The 18,577-nt window shown below is 40.6% G+C and overlaps 1 protein-coding gene across 5 annotated transcripts in view; it reads left to right on the top strand.

The window, feature by feature from the left end:
* The window catches only part of CLCN3 (chloride voltage-gated channel 3), a 294,065-nt gene that overhangs the window by 207,192 nt on the left and 68,296 nt on the right, over positions 1-18,577 (top strand). For all 5 annotated transcript variants that reach the window (XM_053703819.1, XM_053703820.1, XM_053703822.1 and 2 more), the window contains one exon: positions 14,859-14,958. In XM_053703819.1, coding sequence (XP_053559794.1) covers positions 14,859-14,958 — 100 coding nt within the window. The remainder of the gene's footprint in view (positions 1-14,858; positions 14,959-18,577) is intronic.

Below are 18,577 nucleotides of genomic sequence, written 5' to 3' on the forward strand. Positions count from 1 at the left end.
AAACCTGTTACCAGTTTGCAAGTTGTTTCCTGCATTGTGCAATTCCTGCACTCAGCAATTACAAGGAGAGACTTTACCTTTAAACCTGTTACCAGTTTGCAAGTTGTTTCCTGCATTGTGCAATTCCTGCACTCAGCAATTACAAGGAGAGAGACTTTACCTTTAAACCTGTTACCAGTTTGCAAGTTGTTTCCTGCATTGTGCAATTCCTGCACTCAGCAATTACAAGGAGAGAGACTTTACCTTTAAACCTGTTACCAGTTTGCAAGTTTGTATCCTGCCTTGTGCAAATCCTGCACTCAGCAATTAGTAGGAGAAAGACTTTCCTTTTTGAATCTGCATCTCTGCTTACTTTGTTTGTTTATTTTCACTCCTGCTGTATGTGGTCTTAACATACCTGAGTAGCATATTTAAATATTCTGCAAGTATTTGCTTAAACAAAGTATTCTGTTGTTTAAATAAATTTGTTTTCATTTTCAATCAGTATGGCTTCTACTAATCTTCCTTTAAAGCAACTGTTCCAGACAATGAGGCTCTCACATGATATCCTGAGACAGAACATGACAGAATGTGAAGACCTTAAAAGAGAGCCCTCTGGGATTATTGCTGTATTGGAATCAGTGTTAAAGTTTATTAAGGACATACTGATTAACTTCATGGAGCTGGTGGAAATGTTATCTCTCCCAACCAAAACCTTGTCTGAAGTTACCTCCCAAACAAGGAAAGGTTTTAAAGAACCCTTAACAGAAGAGGAAAAGACTCGGCGAAGACAGCTTAACCTCTGTTTCTATTGTGAGGGAACTGGTCACCGCATCACAGGGTGTCCAGTAAGACCCCCTAGAGGATCAAGTCGAGATACAGCCAAGTTTAAAATGGACTCTGATGTTAAGGGAACAAATTATTCTTCCACTAGCAAACTTATAGATACCCCTGGAGAGGATCCAGCTACTGAGAATACATCTATTCTACAAGCAACCGTTTCTAACACGCTTCAAGAAATGGTACCTGATTTGAAACAGATGGTTGTTGGCAGTACAACTTCAACAACATCCACTACCCATGCCACTGCCTCTGTTTCTGCATCTACCACATTGGGGAACTCTGCAAAAACACCTCCTGGAAATCCTGCACATTACCTTGTTTCTGCCTTGGTTGGAGATCCATCTAACAAAAGTCACTCATCAGACATAAAAGTGACAAATCTTCCAGCTGAATCAGACCCTGACAAATCTAAAGTTCCACACCTCCCTGCACCACCTTCACCCAGCTACTCATTGACTGAGAAAGAATTGAATGAGATGGTTGAATTGGATATAAATGACACAGAAAATGAATTCCTGGACTCTGAAGGAGAGGTCATACCTTACCCGGAGGTACTCTACCCATCAGGCAGATATGACCCAGATAACAAATTCCTTGACTCTGAAGGAGAGGTCTTTTCCTACCCGGAGGTACCCTGCCCATCAGCCAGTCCATTGCAAGCTGCTGGGTATAATCAGGAACCTCTAAATCAAAACTGTCTTGGTTTTTCAGCTCTTGTTATGCCTACAGGGATATCTTCTAAGGGTCCCCAATCTCAGGCAGCTGTTCCAAGCAAAGAATCCATTCCATCTGATTGTATTAGGGCTTCAAATGGAACACTTGTTCGTAAATCCCACCTTCAGATGTTTGAACAGGCTTTGAGCGCCCAGAGTGCGCTCTTTGGAGGGGGCATCTGTCATGAACCAAGCCTCCAGACGAAAAAGAAAAAGAAAAGGTCTGGGAGGCATTCTGCTAAGAAGGGCTGTGTGGGGATTTGAACCTGTGACTCTGTGGTTGCTATTTCTGTTTGCTTACATGTTGAGCCACAGCCAGTTCTAGCAATAGCATGGATCTTAAAAGATCTGATAAATAACTTTTTGCCTTACTTGTTATTACACCTGTGCAACACACAGGTGTTCTCAATTCTGGAATTAATCAGAACCAACCCTGTGCAAAACCTCCCTATTTAAGGATGGCTTTTAGTCTGCATTTTTGTCTTCACATTGGATCTGTTTTGTCAAGTCAGAACCTGTTTCCTGTACTTCTTTGGAGAAAGATTTCCTTTGCACCTGTTTACAAGGTATTACCAGGAGAAAGCCTTTACCTTTAAACCTGTTACCAATCTTCAAGTTTGTTTCCTGCTTTATGCAAATTCCTGCACTCAGCTATTGCCAGGAGAAAGACTTCACCTTTGCACCTGTTTACAAGGTATTACCAGGAGAAAGCCTTTACCTTTAAACCTGTTACCAATCTACAAGTTTGTTTCCTGCTTTATGCAATTCCTGCACTTGGCCATTGCCAGGAGAAAGATTTCCTTTGCACCTGTTTACAAGGTATTACCAGGGCAAAGCCTTTACCTTTAAACCTGTTACCAGTTTGCAAGTTTGTTTCCTGCCTTCAGCAATTACAAGGAGAGAGACTTTACCTTTAAACCTGTTACCAGTTTGCAAGTTGTTTCCTGCATTGTGCAATTCCTGCACTCAGCAATTACAAGGAGAGACTTTACCTTTAAACCTGTTACCAGTTTGCAAGTTGTTTCCTGCATTGTGCAATTCCTGCACTCAGCAATTACAAGGAGAGAGACTTTACCTTTAAACCTGTTACCAGTTTGCAAGTTGTTTCCTGCATTGTGCAATTCCTGCACTCAGCAATTACAAGGAGAGAGACTTTACCTTTAAACCTGTTACCAGTTTGCAAGTTTGTATCCTGCCTTGTGCAAATCCTGCACTCAGCAATTAGTAGGAGAAAGACTTTCCTTTTTGAATCTGCATCTCTGCTTACTTTGTTTGTTTATTTTCACTCCTGCTGTATGTGGTCTTAACATACCTGAGTAGCATATTTAAATATTCTGCAAGTATTTGCTTAAACAAAGTATTCTGTTGTTTAAATAAATTTGTTTTCATTTTCAATCAGTATGGCTTCTACTAATCTTCCTTTAAAGCAACTGTTCCAGACAATGAGGCTCTCACATGATATCCTGAGACAGAACATGACAACTCTTCTAAGATTTGTATGAGGGCAGGCACGGAGGTGTTTGGAGACCGTAGAGTAAAGATCACGTCGTCCGCAAACAAGAGGCATTTTTGAGTAATATCTCCGAAATTTAGGCCTTGAATATGTTGGCAGTGTCTAATTTGTACTGCCAGTATTTCAACTGTGATAGCAAATAATAGAGGTGAGAGTGGGCATCCTTGACGTGTTCCATTTGAGATGGAAAAAGGTTGGGGATAGGTTATTGTTAACTTTAATCTTTGCGCTCGGGCTGTGGTAAAGGGCCTGTATTCTGGAAATGAAGAGTTTGGAAAAGCCCAATTTTGACAGGGCGGACCACATAAATTGCCAGTCCACCCTGTCAAACGCCTTCTCCTCGTCTGTCGAAAGTAATGCAAGAGGCGAGTTATTGAGATTGGCTTGTTGCAGTGAATGGAGCAATCTGGTGGTGTTGGCTTTTGCCTCTCTTCCCCTAATGAAGCCCACCTGGTCAGGATGGATTATATTGGGTAGTATCATATTCATGCGGTTGGCTAAGATTTTTGCATATATATTTTCATATCGATATTTATGAGTGAGATCGGTCTATAATTGCTAGCCATGTCGGTGGCTTTGCCTGGTTTGGGGATAACCGTGATTACTGCTTCTAAAAGGGAGCTAGGGAAGACAGTGCCGCGGTCTATGTCATTATATAGTAATAGAAGTTGGGGGTTTAATTGTTGTTGTAGAAGTTGGTAGAATTTAGTCGTGAGGCCATCTGGGCCCGGGGATTTGCCATTTGGCAGGGCTTTTATAACTAGATTGATGTCTTGAAGGGTGATGGGGGAGTCTAAGAATTGTTTGTCATCTTCTGTGATAGAGGGTGTGGAGACACTGGCTAGATATGCTTCTAATTTCTTTATGTTGTCCTGTGGTGAGGTATCTACCAAATTATATAATTTCGTATAATAAGAAACAAATGAGTTGATAATTTCTTCGTTTTTATGGGCAAACTCACCAGAAGGGCGACGGATTGCCCTAATGAAATTGGACAGTCCTTGCTTTCTAAGGGACCTAGCTAAGAGGCGGCCTGCTTTATTGCTTTCTACAAAAAATTTAGATTTAGTGGTCAATGCCCTCATATGGGCTTTTTGTATCAGAAATTTGTTTAGGGCTTCCCTGGCGTCAGTTAGTTTGGTTAACTCAGTGGTAGAGGATGGGTCATTTTTAAGCCTAGCCTCACAGGTAGTCAGATCCTTAGTCAGGGAGGTGAATTGAGCCGTGTGGATCTTACGTTGCGTAGCAGTGTGTTTTATTATAACCCCCCTTATAAAACATTTATAAGCCTCCCAGTTATTTGCGGACGACGTGTCTTCAGGTTTATTTATGACAAAAAATTCGTCCGAGTGTTTTTTAATATCATCAACTGTTTCCTGGTTGGTCAGTATGTGGTCGTTGAGTCTCCAGTTGAATGTAGTGTGGGGTTTATTGGCCCATTTAAATTCTGTGGAGACCATACTATGGTCAGACCATGAAGTATGTGAAATTTTCGAGTGTACAAGAGCAGAGAGTAGGGCTTGGTCGCATAGGATATAATCTAATCTGGAATAAGAGTTGTGGGTGTGAGAAAAAAGTGTAGTCTTTTCTACTAGTGTGTACTACTCTCCATGTATCGAATAAGTTAATCGTTCGCAGGGCTGCGCAGTTGGAGTTGAGAGTATTATTTCGGAGGTAGGATTTCCCACTGGATGTATCCAATGTTGGGTTCATGGGGAAATTAAGATCTCCGCCAACAATGATGGGTCCTTTAGCCAGGTCTAGAATTTTGTTAGCTAGGAGTTTAAAAAAGTTAGGGGTGGGTCTATTTGGGGCATAGGTGTTTACCAGGGTAAGTGGGGCACCATAGCATAGGCCAACTAGGATTAGGATTCTGCCCTCGCTGTCGGTGTATTTCTGCAGTAATTCGAAAGGGAAACTACGTCTAAACGAGATGCTGACCCCGTTTTTTCTATGTGTACCTGAGCTACAATAGTGTTGGTCATAATATCTCTTAGATAAAGTTGGCTCGCAATTTTTTTTGAAGTGTTTCCCGAGTCATAATGATGTCAATTTTTCGTTTATAAAAATCATGAAATGCGATAGAGCACTTTTCCGCTGAGAGAAAGCCCTTAACGTTTTGTGTGGCTATGAGTAAGGTTTCTTCTTTGTGGCGTGTTCCGGGTGCCGTCATAATGCCCGGTGACTAGGGCTACTTAACCGATAGTTACAGTAAGACCAGACGGGACGCTAGGAAGGGGGATGGGAGGGTTTTTGTTGGTAGTATTTAGGAGGGACAGGTATCAATGAAAGTGTTGTTCAGAGGTTGTTAGTTGGGATGGGGAATGGAGAAAGAAAATTATGACTTTAAGAAAAATAATAGAACAATTTGCAATATTTATAGCAATATTAATTCAAATAGCATTAATATACAATACAAGTTTGAAACTGATAGGGAGAAAGAGAAGTAGATAAAAGATACATATATCAGATTGTCAATTCGTAACTTGTGATTGTATACTTAGGAGCTATTATTACAGGCCGGGTATTGATGTGAAGCAAGTCAGTGCGTGCGTAATCTAGTTAGGCGTAAAATTAGCCCGGTAATAAGGAACAGATGGCTCATGCAAGTCGTTCTAGCTCTAAGAATCCAGTCGGCTGTCGTGTGCTTTATCTAAGAGTACACTGGGGTTAGTGGAGAGCGCTATGCAGGTTTTTTGTGCAGTCAACTGAAGAAAACGATTTATCAGAAATGTTGAGTTTTACACACACTTTCCAGGTCATATAGGTCATTCAAGAGTTAAGCAATCAAGACCACCTTATTAGTCAGTGCGTCCTGGTATCGTTTAATTCCGTTAGTGATCTAGATTATGAGAAAGGGAGTTTATAAAATATAGTAGGGAATACCTCTGTGGAAGCGTGTGTGTAAGTCCTGCTTTGGGGCTCTGAGGCAAGAGATAGTTAGGTCGGTTAGTATGGTCGAGCATATAGCCGTGGAGAGAAGTTATTTTGTTGCCTGGTGTGAGTACATAAATGGAAAATCAACTTTAAAAGAAAATACAAGTAACCATACCATAAATAACATTTCTTTCATGTAATTAGCAAGAGTCCATGAGCTAGTGACGTATGGGATATACATTCCTACCAGGAGGGGCAAAGTTTCCCAAACCTCAAAATGCCTATAAATACACCCCTCACCACACCCACAATTCAGTTTTACAAACTTTGCATCCGATGGAGGTGGTGAAGTAAGTTTGTGCTAGATTCTACGTTGATATGCGCTCCGCAGCAAGTTGGAGCCCGGTTTTCCTCTCAGCGTGCAGTGAATGTCAGAGGGATGTGAGGAGAGTATTGCCTATTTGAATGCAGTGATCTCCTTCTACGGGGTCTATTTCATAGGTTCTCTGTTATCGGTCGTAGAGATTCATCTCTTACCTCCCTTTTCAGATCGACGATATACTCTTATATATACCATTACCTCTGCTGATTCTCGTTTCAGTACTGGTTTGGCTTTCTACAAACATGTAGATGAGTGTCCTGGGGTAAGTAAATCTTATTTTCTGTGACACTCTAAGCTATGGTTGGGCACTTTGTTTATAAAGTTCTAAATATATGTATTCAAACATTTATTTGCCTTGACTCAGAATGTTCAACTTTCCTTATTTTTCAGACAGTCCGTTTCATATTTGGGATAATGCATTTGATTTAATCATTTTTTCTTACCTTCAAAAATTTGACTTTTTTCCCTGTGGGCTGTTAGGCTCGCGGGGGCTGAAAATGCTTAATTTTATTGCGTCATTCTTGGCGCAGACTTTTTTGGCGCAAAAATTCTTTTCCGTTTCCGGCGTCATACGTGTCGCCGGAAGTTGCGTCATTTTTTGACGTTATTTTGCGCCAAAAATGTCGGCGTTCCGGATGTGGCGTCATTTTTGGCGCCAAAAAGCATTTAGGCGCCAAATAATGTGGGCGTCTTATTTGGCGCTTAAAAATATGGGCGTCGCTTTTGTCTCCACATTATTTAAGTCTCATTTTTCATTGCTTCTGGTTCCTAGAAGCTTGTTCTTTGGCATTTTTTCCCATTCCTGAAACTGTCATTTAAGGAATTTGATCAATTTTGCTTTATATGTTGTTGTTTTTTCTCTTACATATTGCAAGATGTCTCACGTTGCATCTGAGTCAGAAGATACTACAGGAAAATCGCTGTCTTGTGCTGGATCTACCAAAGCTAAGTGTATCTGCTGTAAACTTTTGGTAGCTATTCCTCCAGCTGTTGTTTGTATTGATTGTCATGACAAACTTGTTAAAGCAGATAATATTTCCTTTAGTAAAGTACCATTGCCTGTTGCAGTTCCTTCAACATCTAAGGTGCAGAATGTTCCTGATAACATAAGAGATTTTGTTTCTAAAGAAGGCTATGTCTGTTATTTCTCCTTCTAGTAAACGTAAAAAATCTTTTAAAACTTCTCTCCCTACAGATGAATTTTTAAATGAACATCATCATTCTGATTCTGATGACTCTTCTGGTTCAGAGGATTCTGTCTCAGAGGTTGATGCTGATAAATCTTCATATTTATTTAAAATGGAATTTATTCGTTCTTTACTTAAAGAAGTTCTAATTGCTTTAGAAATAGAGGATTCTGGTCCTCTTGATACTAATTCTAAACGTTTGGATAAGGTATTTAAATCTCCTGTGGTTATTCCAGAAGTTTTTCCTGTTCCTAATGCTATTTCTGCAGTAATTTCCAAAGAATGGGATAAATTGGGTAATTCATTTACTCCTTCTAAACGTTTTAAGCAATTATATCCTGTGCCGTCTGACAGATTAGAATTTTGGGACAAAATCCCTAAAGTTGATGGGGCTATTTCTACCCTTGCTAAACGTACTACTATTCCTACGTCAGATGGTACTTCGTTTAAGGATCCTTTAGATAGGAAAATTGAATCCTTTCTAAGAAAAGCTTATCTGTGTTCAGGTAATCTTCTTAGACCTGCTATATCTTTGGCTGATGTTGCTGCAGCTTCAACTTTTTGGTTGGAAACCTTAGCGCAACAAGTAACACATCATGATTCTCATGATATTATTCTTCTTCTTCAGCATGCTAATAATTTTATCTGTGATGCCATCTTTGATATTATCAGAGTTGATGTCAGGTTTATGTCTCTAGCTATTTTAGCTAGAAGAGCTTTATGGCTTAAGACTTGGAATGCTGATATGGCTTCTAAATCAACTCTACTTTCCATTTCTTTCCAGGGTAACAAATTATTTGGTTCTCAGTTGGATTCTATTATTTCAACTGTTACTGGTGGGAAAGGAACCTTTTTACCACAGGATAAAAAATCTAAGGGTAAAAACAGAGCTAATAATCGTTTTCCTTCCTTTCGTTTCAACAAAGAACAAAAACCTGATCCTTCACCCTCAGGAGCAGTTTCAGTTTGGAAACCATCTCCAATCTGGAATAAATCCAAGCCAGCCAGAAAGGCAAAGCCTGCTTCTAAGTCCACATGAAGGTGCGGCCCTCATTCCAGCTCAGCTGGTAGGGGGCAGGTTACGTTTTTTCAAAGAAATTTGGATCAATTCTGTTCACAATCTTTGGATTCAGAACATTGTTTCAGAAGGGTACAGAATTGGTTTCAAGATGAGACCTCCTGCAAAGAGATTTTTTCTTTTCTGTGTCCCAGTAAATCCAGTAAAAGCTCAAGCATTTCTGAATTGTGTTTCAGATCTAGAGTTGACTGGAGTAATTATGCCAGTTCCAGTTCAGGAACAGGGGATGGGGTTTTATTCAAATCTCTTCATTGTACCAAAGAAGGAGAATTCCTTCAGACCAGTTCTGGATCTAAAAATATTGAATCGTTATGTAAGGATACCAACGTTCAAGATGGTAACTGTAAGGACTATCTTGCCTTTTGTTCAGCAAGGGAATTATATGTCCACAATAGATTTACAGGATGCATATCTGCATATTCCGATTCATCCGGATCATTATCGGTTCCTGAGATTCTCTTTTCTGGACAAGCATTACCAGTTTGTGGCTCTGCCGTTTGGCCTTGCTACAGCTCCAAGAATTTTTACAAAGGTTCTCGGTGCCCTTCTGTCTGTAATCAGAGAACAGGGTATTGTGGTATTTCCTTATTTGGACGATATCTTGGTACTTGCTCAGTCTTTACATTTAGCAGAATTTCATACGAATCGACTTGTGTTGTTTCTTCAAGATCATGGTTGGAGGATCAATTTACCAAAAAGTTCATTGATTCCTCAGACAAGGGTAACCTTTCTGGGTTTCCAAATAGATTCAGTGTCCATGACTCTGTCTTTAACAGACAAGAGGCGTCTAAAACTGATGGCAGCTTGTCGAAACCTTCAGTCACAATCATTCCCTTCGGTAGCCTTATGCATGGAAATTCTAGGTCTTATGACTGCTGCATCGGACGCGATCCCCTTTGCTCGTTTTCACATGCGACCTCTTCAGCTTTGTATGCTGAATCAATGGTGCAAGGATTACACAAAGATATCTCAATTAATATCTTTAAAACCGATTGTTCGACACTCTCTAACGTGGTGGACAGATCACCATCGTTTAATTCAGGGGGCTTCTTTTGTGCTTCCGACCTGGACTGTAATTTCAACAGATGCAAGTCTCACAGGTTGGGGAGCTGTGTGGGGATCTCTGACGGCACAAGGAGTTTGGGAATCTCAGGAGGTGAGATTACCGATCAATATTTTGGAACTCCGTGCAATTTTCAGAGCTCTTCAGTTTTGGCCTCTTCTGAAGAGAGAATCGTTCATTTGTTTTCAGACAGACAATGTCACAACTGTGGCATACATCAATCATCAAGGAGGAACTCACAGTCCTCTGGCTATGAAAGAAGTATCTCGAATTTTGGTTTGGGCGGAATCCAGCTCCTGTCTAATCTCTGCGGTTCATATCCCAGGTGTAGACAATTGGGAAGCGGATTATCTCAGTCGCCAAACGTTGCATCCGGGCGAATGGTCTCTTCACCCAGAGGTGTTTCTTCAGATCGTTCAAATGTGGGAACTTCCAGAAATAGATTTGATGGCGTCCCATCTAAACAAGAAACTTCCCAGGTATCTGTCCAGATCCCGGGATCCTCAGGCGGAGGCAGTGGATGCATTGTCACTTCCTTGGAAGTATCATCCTGCCTATATCTTTCCGCCTCTAGTTCTTCTTCCAAGAGTAATCTCCAAGATTCTGAAGGAGTGCTCGTTTGTTCTGCTGGTAGCTCCGGCATGGCCTCACAGGTTTTGGTATGCGGATCTTGTCCGGATGGCCTCTTGCCAACCGTGGACTCTTCCGTTAAGACCAGACCTTCTGTCACAAGGTCCTTTTTTCCATCAGGATCTGAAATCCTTAAATTTAACGGTATGGAGATTGAACGCTTGATTCTTCGTCAAAGAGGTTTCTCTGACGCTGTGATTAATACTATGTTACAGGCTCGTAAATCTGTATCTAGAGAGATATATTATAGAGTCTGGAAGACTTATATTTCTTGGTGTATTTCTCATCATTTTTCTTGGCATTCTTTTAGAATTCCGAGAATTTTACAGTTTCTTCAGGATGGTTTAGATAAAGGTTTGTCCGCAAGTTCCTTGAAAGGACAAATCTCTGCTCTTTCTGTTCTTTTTCACAGAAAGATTGCTATTCTTCCTGATATTCATTGTTTTGTACAAGCTTTGGTTCGTATAAAACCTGTCATTAAGTCAATTTCTCCTCCTTGGAGTTTGAATTTGGTTCTGGGGGCTCTTCAAGCTCCTCCGTTTGAACCTATGCATTCATTGGACATTAAATTACTTTCTTGGAAAGTTTTGTTCCTTTTGGCCATCTCTTCTGCCAGAAGAGTTTCTGAATTATCTGCTCTTTCTTGTGAGTCTCCTTTTCTGATTTTTCATCAGGATAAGGCGGTGTTGCGAACTTCTTTTGAATTTTTACCTAAAGTTGTGAATTCCAACAACATTAGTAGAGAAATTGTGGTTCCTTCATTATGTCCTAATCCTAAGAATTCTAAGGAGAAATCGTTGCATTCTTTGGATGTTGTTAGAGCTTTGAAATATTATGTTGAAGCTACTAAATCTTTCAGAAAGACTTCTAGTCTATTTGTTATCTTTTCCGGTTCTAGAAAAGGCCAGAAAGCTTCTGCCATTTCTTTGGCATCTTGGTTGAAATCTTTAATTCATCTTGCCTATGTTGAGTTGGGTAAAACTCCGCCTCAGAGAATTACAGCTCATTCTACTAGGTCAGTTTCTACTTCCTGGGCATTTAGGAATGAAGCTTCGGTTGATCAGATTTGCAAAGCAGCAACTTGGTCCTCTTTGCATACTTTTACTAAATTCTTCCATTTTGATGTATTTTCTTCTTCTGAAGCAGTTTTTGGTAGAAAAGTACTTCAGGCAGCGGTTTCAGTTTGAATCTTCTGCTTATGTTTTTCGTTAAACTTTATTTTGGGTGTGGATTATTTTCAGCAGGAATTGGCTGTCTTTATTTTATCCCTCCCTCTCTAGTGACTCTTGTGTGGAAAGATCCACATCTTGGGTAATCATTATCCCATACGTCACTAGCTCATGGACTCTTGCTAATTACATGAAAGAAAACATAATTTATGTAAGAACTTACCTGATAAATTCATTTCTTTCATATTAGCAAGAGTCCATGAGGCCCGCCCTTTTTTTGTGGTGGTTATGATTTTGTATAAAGCACAATTATTCCAATTCCTTATTTTATATGCTTTCGCACTTTTTTATCACCCCACTTCTTGGCTATTTGTTAAACTGAATTGTGGGTGTGGTGAGGGGTGTATTTATAGGCATTTTGAGGTTTGGGAAACTTTGCCCCTCCTGGTAGGAATGTATATCCCATACGTCACTAGCTCATGGACTCTTGCTAATATGAAAGAAATGAATTTATCAGGTAAGTTCTTACATAAATTATGTTTTTAAACTAAATGCATAACAAAACAGAACTTAGTTTAGTAAAAACTTAACTTGATACGAGAAGAGTATCTACATAAAATAATAACACATTAGTCTATATTAAAATGGGCATCTTAGGAATAATGTTCAGAGCCTAGTGGGAAGAAGAAAACCATTTGAGAAAAAACAATACATTTACTCATCTGACAGAGTCTGAGTCCATGGTTTCAGAGCTGGTGTGTGTTACTTGTCTCCTTTTATTCTGTCTGGAGTTGGTGTCTTGACCTGGTCTCCATTGAGATTTGGGGCTGTCGATACCACTCTGTTGTCTTTGTGGCGGTTGATGATTTGTTATATCCGGCAAAGAGATTTTTATAATGGTACAGAATCTGTGAATGTCAGATGGCGAGGAGCATTCCATCTTCCTCCCGTTTTTCATCACTATTACTGAAGTGGGAAATCCCCATCTATAAGGGATATGGAGTGAGCGGAGATGTGATGTTAGGGGTTGGAAATCCCGTCTCTTCTGTAGTGTTCTGAGTGATAAATCCTGATCTATTTGGATTCGATGGTCCTGGAAATGTATAACTTGTTTCTTCCTAGCGGCATTGTATATTTCCTCTTTTTGGTTATAATTCTGAAAATGGACTACTATGTCTCTTGGAGGGGAGTCATCAGGGGGCTTTGGTCGTAATGCCCTGTGAGCTCTATCTAGTGGGATTTCAGAGTTTTCAGGGAGATTGTTCCCTAATATGTCTGCGAATAAGGCTTGGAGATCGTCACGGATTTCATTGCTTTCTACCGATTCCGGTATCCCCCTGAAGCGGAGGTTTCCCCTTCTAGTGCGGTTTTCTATATCATCAATTTTATCTTCGAGCTCTGTGATGTGTTGGTCTTGTTGAGCTTGATTTGTTGAGAGATGTGCTAATTTTTGAGCTACTACGTACTCGTGCTCTTCTAGGGTGTCCACCCTATGGCCTAAGTCACTGATCTCTTTTTCAGATCAGCACATTCGTCTTTGATGCATGTCTTAACCTGTTCAATTAAGGTTACAATGGCTTTATACGTTATTGGAGTGTCATCCTCTTGGGCCGTAGTAGCAGTTACAGCTTCAGTGGTTATAGATGCGCAGCTATCCTGATCCTCTTCCATAGTGGCCAGGGGTCTGTCGTTCTAGCCGTGGGTAGAGGATCTCTGTGTGTTTGAAAAAAGTATGTACTGCAGGCTGGTTAGCTTGTGGAAGCATTTGCGGCTTATCTTGGCGAGTGTTTTTCCTCTGTGACATAGTGCCTGAAGATGGTAGTAAACTGCAGGGTCTGACTTGTGGTATCTCAACACACTGCACCCCCTGGGGAGTTTACCCTCACAGGGCGATTGCGGGAAAGGGAGAGTGGGGTATGACCCACCACACTATAGTATGGCGGGAAAAGGGACAGGGGTACGTGCGTGAGGTGTGTTTTGTCTAGAGTCACAGTATTAGGAATATATGTCCCAGAATTATATGACCTTTGCCTTGTATCTCTTGCAATCAATGTGCGCTATTAGAACTGTGGCTAAGGTATTGTCTTCCACAAGCCTGGGGCTCAGATGTAGTAAGTCCCTGGGGAAGGATTAGGCCCCTCTAGTGTCTCTGAAATGGATATCTGTCTACAGAGTTGTACAGTATTCAGGGACACGTGGTGCTTCACAAGCTTTTGCTTTGCTGCTGCTGGTTAGAAGGGCAAACCAGGGTAGATCAACAGAAATGATACTATAATGGCTTCCAGGGGAACCTTGTGAGCACTAACATACCGAGAGATGCACATTCAGCAGTGAGCATTGCGCTACATATCAGGATGGTTAGTTAGTATGGATGAAGAGTACATCTTTCAGGGTGCCTTAGTACTTGGCATAATTAAAGTGTTCAAACTTTCTTGGATAAATCAAGACTTGTGAGGTACACTTCCCATCTGTGGGAAAGTTTTCTGCGTAACAGGGCTTAAGGCAGGGCAATGGAGAGATGCTTCCGGTAATTGATTACCTCAGGAGTGCGCATTTAACAATGTTTTATATAGAGGTTTAAAGTCTCATATATGCGTGCAGTCTATAGGCTATGATGAAATTTGAGTTCGTTTAGATGGGAGCGTGTCTCCTGCCTGCTATTGTGTGGCCTCAGAAGTTGAACGTAAGGTGTGTTTGTGTCTTACCGCAGGCCCCAAAGCATGGTCTGACCTCTGGGAATTTCCTAAGTTGCAGCGACAGGTGCTCCCGGTATCTTGCGCTGTTAAGCAAACTGTCTTGTGAGCCTCGCGTGCGGTGTCTGTCGTTGCTCTTGTGTCTGCTTAATCCCAGACCGTATGCTGTTAGGTCGTGATCAGGATTGCAGAAATGAAAGGCGCGGTGAGGGCCGCAAGTCTGAGTGTTCGCTCCAATGGCGCACCCTGTAAGGAGTTTAGTTGCTGGTTTTCAGGAAGACGGCTGCCAGGTGTCAATTATAGCTGGAAGTTGTTTGGGACTTGTCATTAGGGCACTTAGTCATTTTTAGGAGCGATAGTACCCGGCCCGCATTCAGAGCTTCACTAGAATGCGGTCATTATGCTCGGCTGCTCGCTCCGCCCCTCTCTCTCCTCCTTTTTTTAAATCACTTTTTCTATACACAAATGCTTCCTTATATTATCTCTGTGTGAATACCGAAGTCCAATACTTAACCTCTCTTACCCCCCCACTGAGAGTGTATTTTTATCTGCTGGCTGTGTTTATTGCAGATTGAATCTTTATAAAAGTTTAGCTTTTATCATAGCCATATGCTTTGTTTCATTTTGCAGTAAATGCCCTTGTATGTTTTTTTTTTAAACTGTAATAAAAGTATTTTATTGAAGCAAAGGAGTATGTACAATGTTGTAAACTATTTCCCTTCTGTTTCCAGATAAACAGCAAAAAGAAAGAATCTGCATTAGAGTTAGCAAAAAGCTTTTATGATGCCTGGTCAGGATGGCTGGTCGTTACACTTACTGGATTAGCATCAGGTAAGATTGTAATATATGATGATCCTAAACGTATGAGCACCATAATCTCAGGCAAATTAGTATGACAGGTTTACTAATTTGATTTGTATTTAATATTAGAATAATCAGATTCTGGTATGGAAAGTTTAGGCATTGCTTATATGTTGCATTATTGTGTGTTCGAACGTCTCTTATTCTTAGTCTTGGCGTGTATATACAGTAACTATATAGCTTTGTGCTACTTCCTAAAAGTGTCATAAATGTTCAGGAATCCTTCTGCATATATTCTCCCCCAAACTCTGTCAGGGTTTTGTGTGCCCAACAAGTTCCTGCTTACTGACCCCCAACACATGCTCTCATTTTGGAAATTAGGGCTTCCTCACTCAGAGGCTAGTAAGTAAAGTCACAGGAATTGCATCATTTTTATCGGATAAAGCTTGGAGGGTCTGTTATTCCATCTAATTTGATTAGTTATCTCTGTATAATTTGTTGATAAGCATACCTCAGGAGCTGGGAGCTATCTGCTGATTTGTGGCTGCACATCTATGCTTCGTCATTTACCAATGTGTTCAGCTAGCACTTATAAGGGCTAGATATATTAAGCCCATACGGCAGCAAGTTCTCTCAAGAACTTGCTCGAAATCATTTATCAAGCAGCGGTCACCAGACCGCTGCTTCCTTAGCTTCTTCACCACCTCTAATGTGGCGAAATTCAATCTCCTCGGTCTAGTCAGACCAAGGAGATTGACAGCTCCTGCCCGCACGTGATTGGCTGTGCGCGGGCAGGGGGCGGGATTGCACGTGAGCACAAAATTGCGCTCGTGTGCAATGCCGAATACCTGCGGGTATTTTCGCCCCACCACAGGCGAGCTGAGGCGTAGAGGGGCGCGCCCCTGTGCGCCTCAGCTTTAATAAATCTAGCCCTAGTGCAGTGCTGCCATTTCAATAAAGGATAGCAAGAGAAGGACGCACTCTAGTCTGGTAGTGGTAGCGAGCTATATTTAGTTTAATAGCGCCCTGGAGAGGGAGAGGAAATGAGGTAAGTGTAACTTTGGGGTTAAAATCTCTCAAATCTTTTGATTTTTAAAGCTGTTGCCAAGATAATGTTGCATAATTCTGCGTGTCCATTTAAGGTTGTGCTATTATCAGGTGAGCAGAAACAGCTTTTGAAGGTTTTTTTCAGGCTCTGGGTTTCTTCTAAAAGCCAATCATTTCTACTGTGCTTGTGACTCACATTTTGCACATAAATAACTCCTATATTATGTTTGTGAAATATGTAGAACTGATATATTTATTTCACAATGTCATTTTCTGATAGCTGTGTTTCTCTGTTTATATTTATTTTCCAGTGAATATCAGAATGATATAAAGCAAACAAATTTTTCTTTCCTATGGCATGGAGAGTCCACGACGTCATTCCAATTACTAGTGGGATATTCATCTCCTGGCCAGCAGGAGAAGGCAAAGAGCACCCAGCAAAGCTGTAAAATGTAACTTCCCTTACCCTTAATCCCCAGTCATTTTCTTTGCCTCTGTCAATGGAGGATGTACGAAGACAATGCCTGAAGATATTATAATCCTTTTTTTATGGGTACTTTTCTCTGCAAGCAAGGATTAGGGGCTATGCTGTGTCCATGGCAATCTCTTTAGTAAGAGTAATGGTGGCAGTTAGAAAGCGGCGAGGTTGTCTGCTTTATTTCTAACATTATTACTACCCCTTCATAGAAAGCCAGGGTTGGTTACTCTGTTCTTTCTTTTTCTTCAGGTCCCTGTCAGCGATCAGAGGAGGCTTTCAAACCTGAAGTTGCAGTGACTGCTCAACAGCAGAGGAGGGTAAAGTCCTTTTCAAATATATATATTTTACAGGATTATAGAAGACAGGACTGAAAGATCAGGGACCTAGTGGGACCTGTTATCTCCTGAAGGGGTTCTCATTTATTACTTTATATTCCTGTTCTTCAATTATATTGCAGCTGAACAGCTACAAATGGAAATTTTGCCGCTTCCATAGCAGGGTATTTTTATTTCTAACCCTGTTTTTATGGTGTATGGGGACTAAGTATTAAGATATTACTTTATTCTCATCTTCCCTACTCCGGCCGTTTTTACAGTCCCTTATAATGCTCAGAGTGTTTTTTGGGCTAAGACCGGTGATGGCGCAGTATGTTTTTTTTCGCACCTGTTTTAGTTAAAGGTTTACGGCCATAACTGAACGTAATTTCTCCGCCATTGTGGGCGGATACCTAGCCGTTTTGTTCATTTTGCTGCGACTGGTTCAGCTCTACCTTCACCAGCTATAGGATACTTGTTGGTTTTAGAGCTGTTTGTGTAACTCTAATCATGTGTGTGGGGATATGTGCTGTTATGTGATGTACTGTCTAACGGATGGCAGAGAATGAGATATTCTTGGGCTCGGGTATTCTATGTAATATCATTTATCCTGCCTTTCTGCACTTTCTTTTTCTAGACGTATTCTCTAGATATTTATTCGTTTTTTAATGTATCTGCTGCCATCTGGTGACAGTTTAATGTATATATCTCTCTTTGTCATTTTAAAATCCTATGTAAATCAAAGGATTCAATTTCTAGCATAGCACAGCACTGTAATATGCTAGGTTAGGACATGTATATAACTTTTATTTTCTCTTCTCTCATACAGAGAAATAGTTTTTTTGGTGGTTATATATTTATTTATATGTTTTTGCTGGCTTCCAGATCTGCCATTGTGGGCGTTTTTTTTATCGTACAACTATGTTCTTTTGCAGGGATTTGATCTTCTCTGCAGATATCTCAAGATGAGTTGTCTCTACAAATACTGTTTAATGCATGGTAGTTTGTACTATTTTTTACAATACCCCATTTTTAATCAGCACTTTTCTTTCAGAACATGTTTGTTTTGAAAGCATGTTTTCCTTAGTATGTGTCGCCCTCTAATGGCAGTTCCCTAAAAAATCAGAAGATGCAGCTCCCTTTTCTCCTTTTCTGAGGAGTTTATGGGTTTATCAAATTTTTATGACGTTTCATTGTTAGTCACTGTACTGTATGGGTGACTGTATTTTTTGCCCTCTTAGGAGCATGACGATCTCCTAGGAACAGCCTCTGTTTTCTATGCTAATAGTCAGAGATTTTCTATCCCTGTTGATGATGGTTATTCTTTCTAGGATCCCATGGATTGGAAGCTAGAGGCTTACTTACGAAAGATGTTCTTTCCCAGGGGTTTCAATGTCAACCAAGTATTGATGCGGTTGCGGGTACTGCATCTTATTGGGGCGATGTTTTGTCTGGTATAGATTCATTTGTTTAAGTGTTATGGTAACTATAGTCTTCTTGGATATAAAAACTTGATATTACACCTGACTCAAAAACCTTTAATGCACATATTACCTTAAAGGAATGAAGAGTTGGTGTTTTGGTAATGTGCAAAATGGTAGTAACAGTATTGAATGTAAAAGTGACAACTACATTTTAGTAGTTTTTATCATTCTGGAAACTACCATTGTACATCTTTTCTCTTGTAAGGTGTATCCAGTCCACGGATTCATCCTTTACTTGTGAGATATTCTTCTTCCTAACAGGAAGTTGCAAAGAGAGCACACAGCAGAGCTGTCCATATAGCTCCCCCTCTAGCTCCACCCCCCAG

This window comes from Bombina bombina, chromosome 2 (assembly GCF_027579735.1).
Source record: "Bombina bombina isolate aBomBom1 chromosome 2, aBomBom1.pri, whole genome shotgun sequence".
NCBI lineage: Eukaryota > Metazoa > Chordata > Amphibia > Anura > Bombinatoridae > Bombina > Bombina bombina.